This window comes from Penaeus monodon, chromosome 15 (assembly GCF_015228065.2).
Source record: "Penaeus monodon isolate SGIC_2016 chromosome 15, NSTDA_Pmon_1, whole genome shotgun sequence".
Lineage (NCBI taxonomy): Eukaryota > Metazoa > Arthropoda > Malacostraca > Decapoda > Penaeidae > Penaeus > Penaeus monodon.
In genome coordinates this window covers 32,381,444-32,381,679 of record NC_051400.1, presented here as the reverse complement: position 1 = coordinate 32,381,679, position 236 = coordinate 32,381,444, and the positions used below count along the sequence as shown (strand labels likewise).

At 47.0% G+C, this 236-nt stretch overlaps 1 protein-coding gene across 1 annotated transcript in view; it reads right to left on the bottom strand.

The window, feature by feature from the left end:
* Positions 1 to 236, bottom strand: part of LOC119582158 (venom carboxylesterase-6-like) — a gene marked incomplete in the record, with an annotated part of 9,381 nt that overhangs the window by 2,811 nt on the left and 6,334 nt on the right. The window contains 1 exon segment of the mRNA XM_037930396.1: positions 47 to 228. Coding sequence (XP_037786324.1) covers positions 47 to 228 — 182 coding nt within the window.

Sequence of the window (236 nt, the reverse complement as noted above, 5' to 3'; positions counted from 1 at the left end):
GTATCTAATCCGTCTTCGACCCTGCCTTTCAGAAAATTCCATTTACCTCGACAAATTCCTTGGACGTTTCTTCCCCGAACTTCTTTTTACCAAGGTAGTAACTGCGAATCTTTTTGGCCATGTCGACGGGGTCCTTGCAGGAGGACGGCTTCAGGTCGAGCAGGATTGGGCCATATTTATCCCACTCAGTGTTCAGCTGGTAAGTTAAACTGGGGTCCTTCAAGATATCTGGAAGA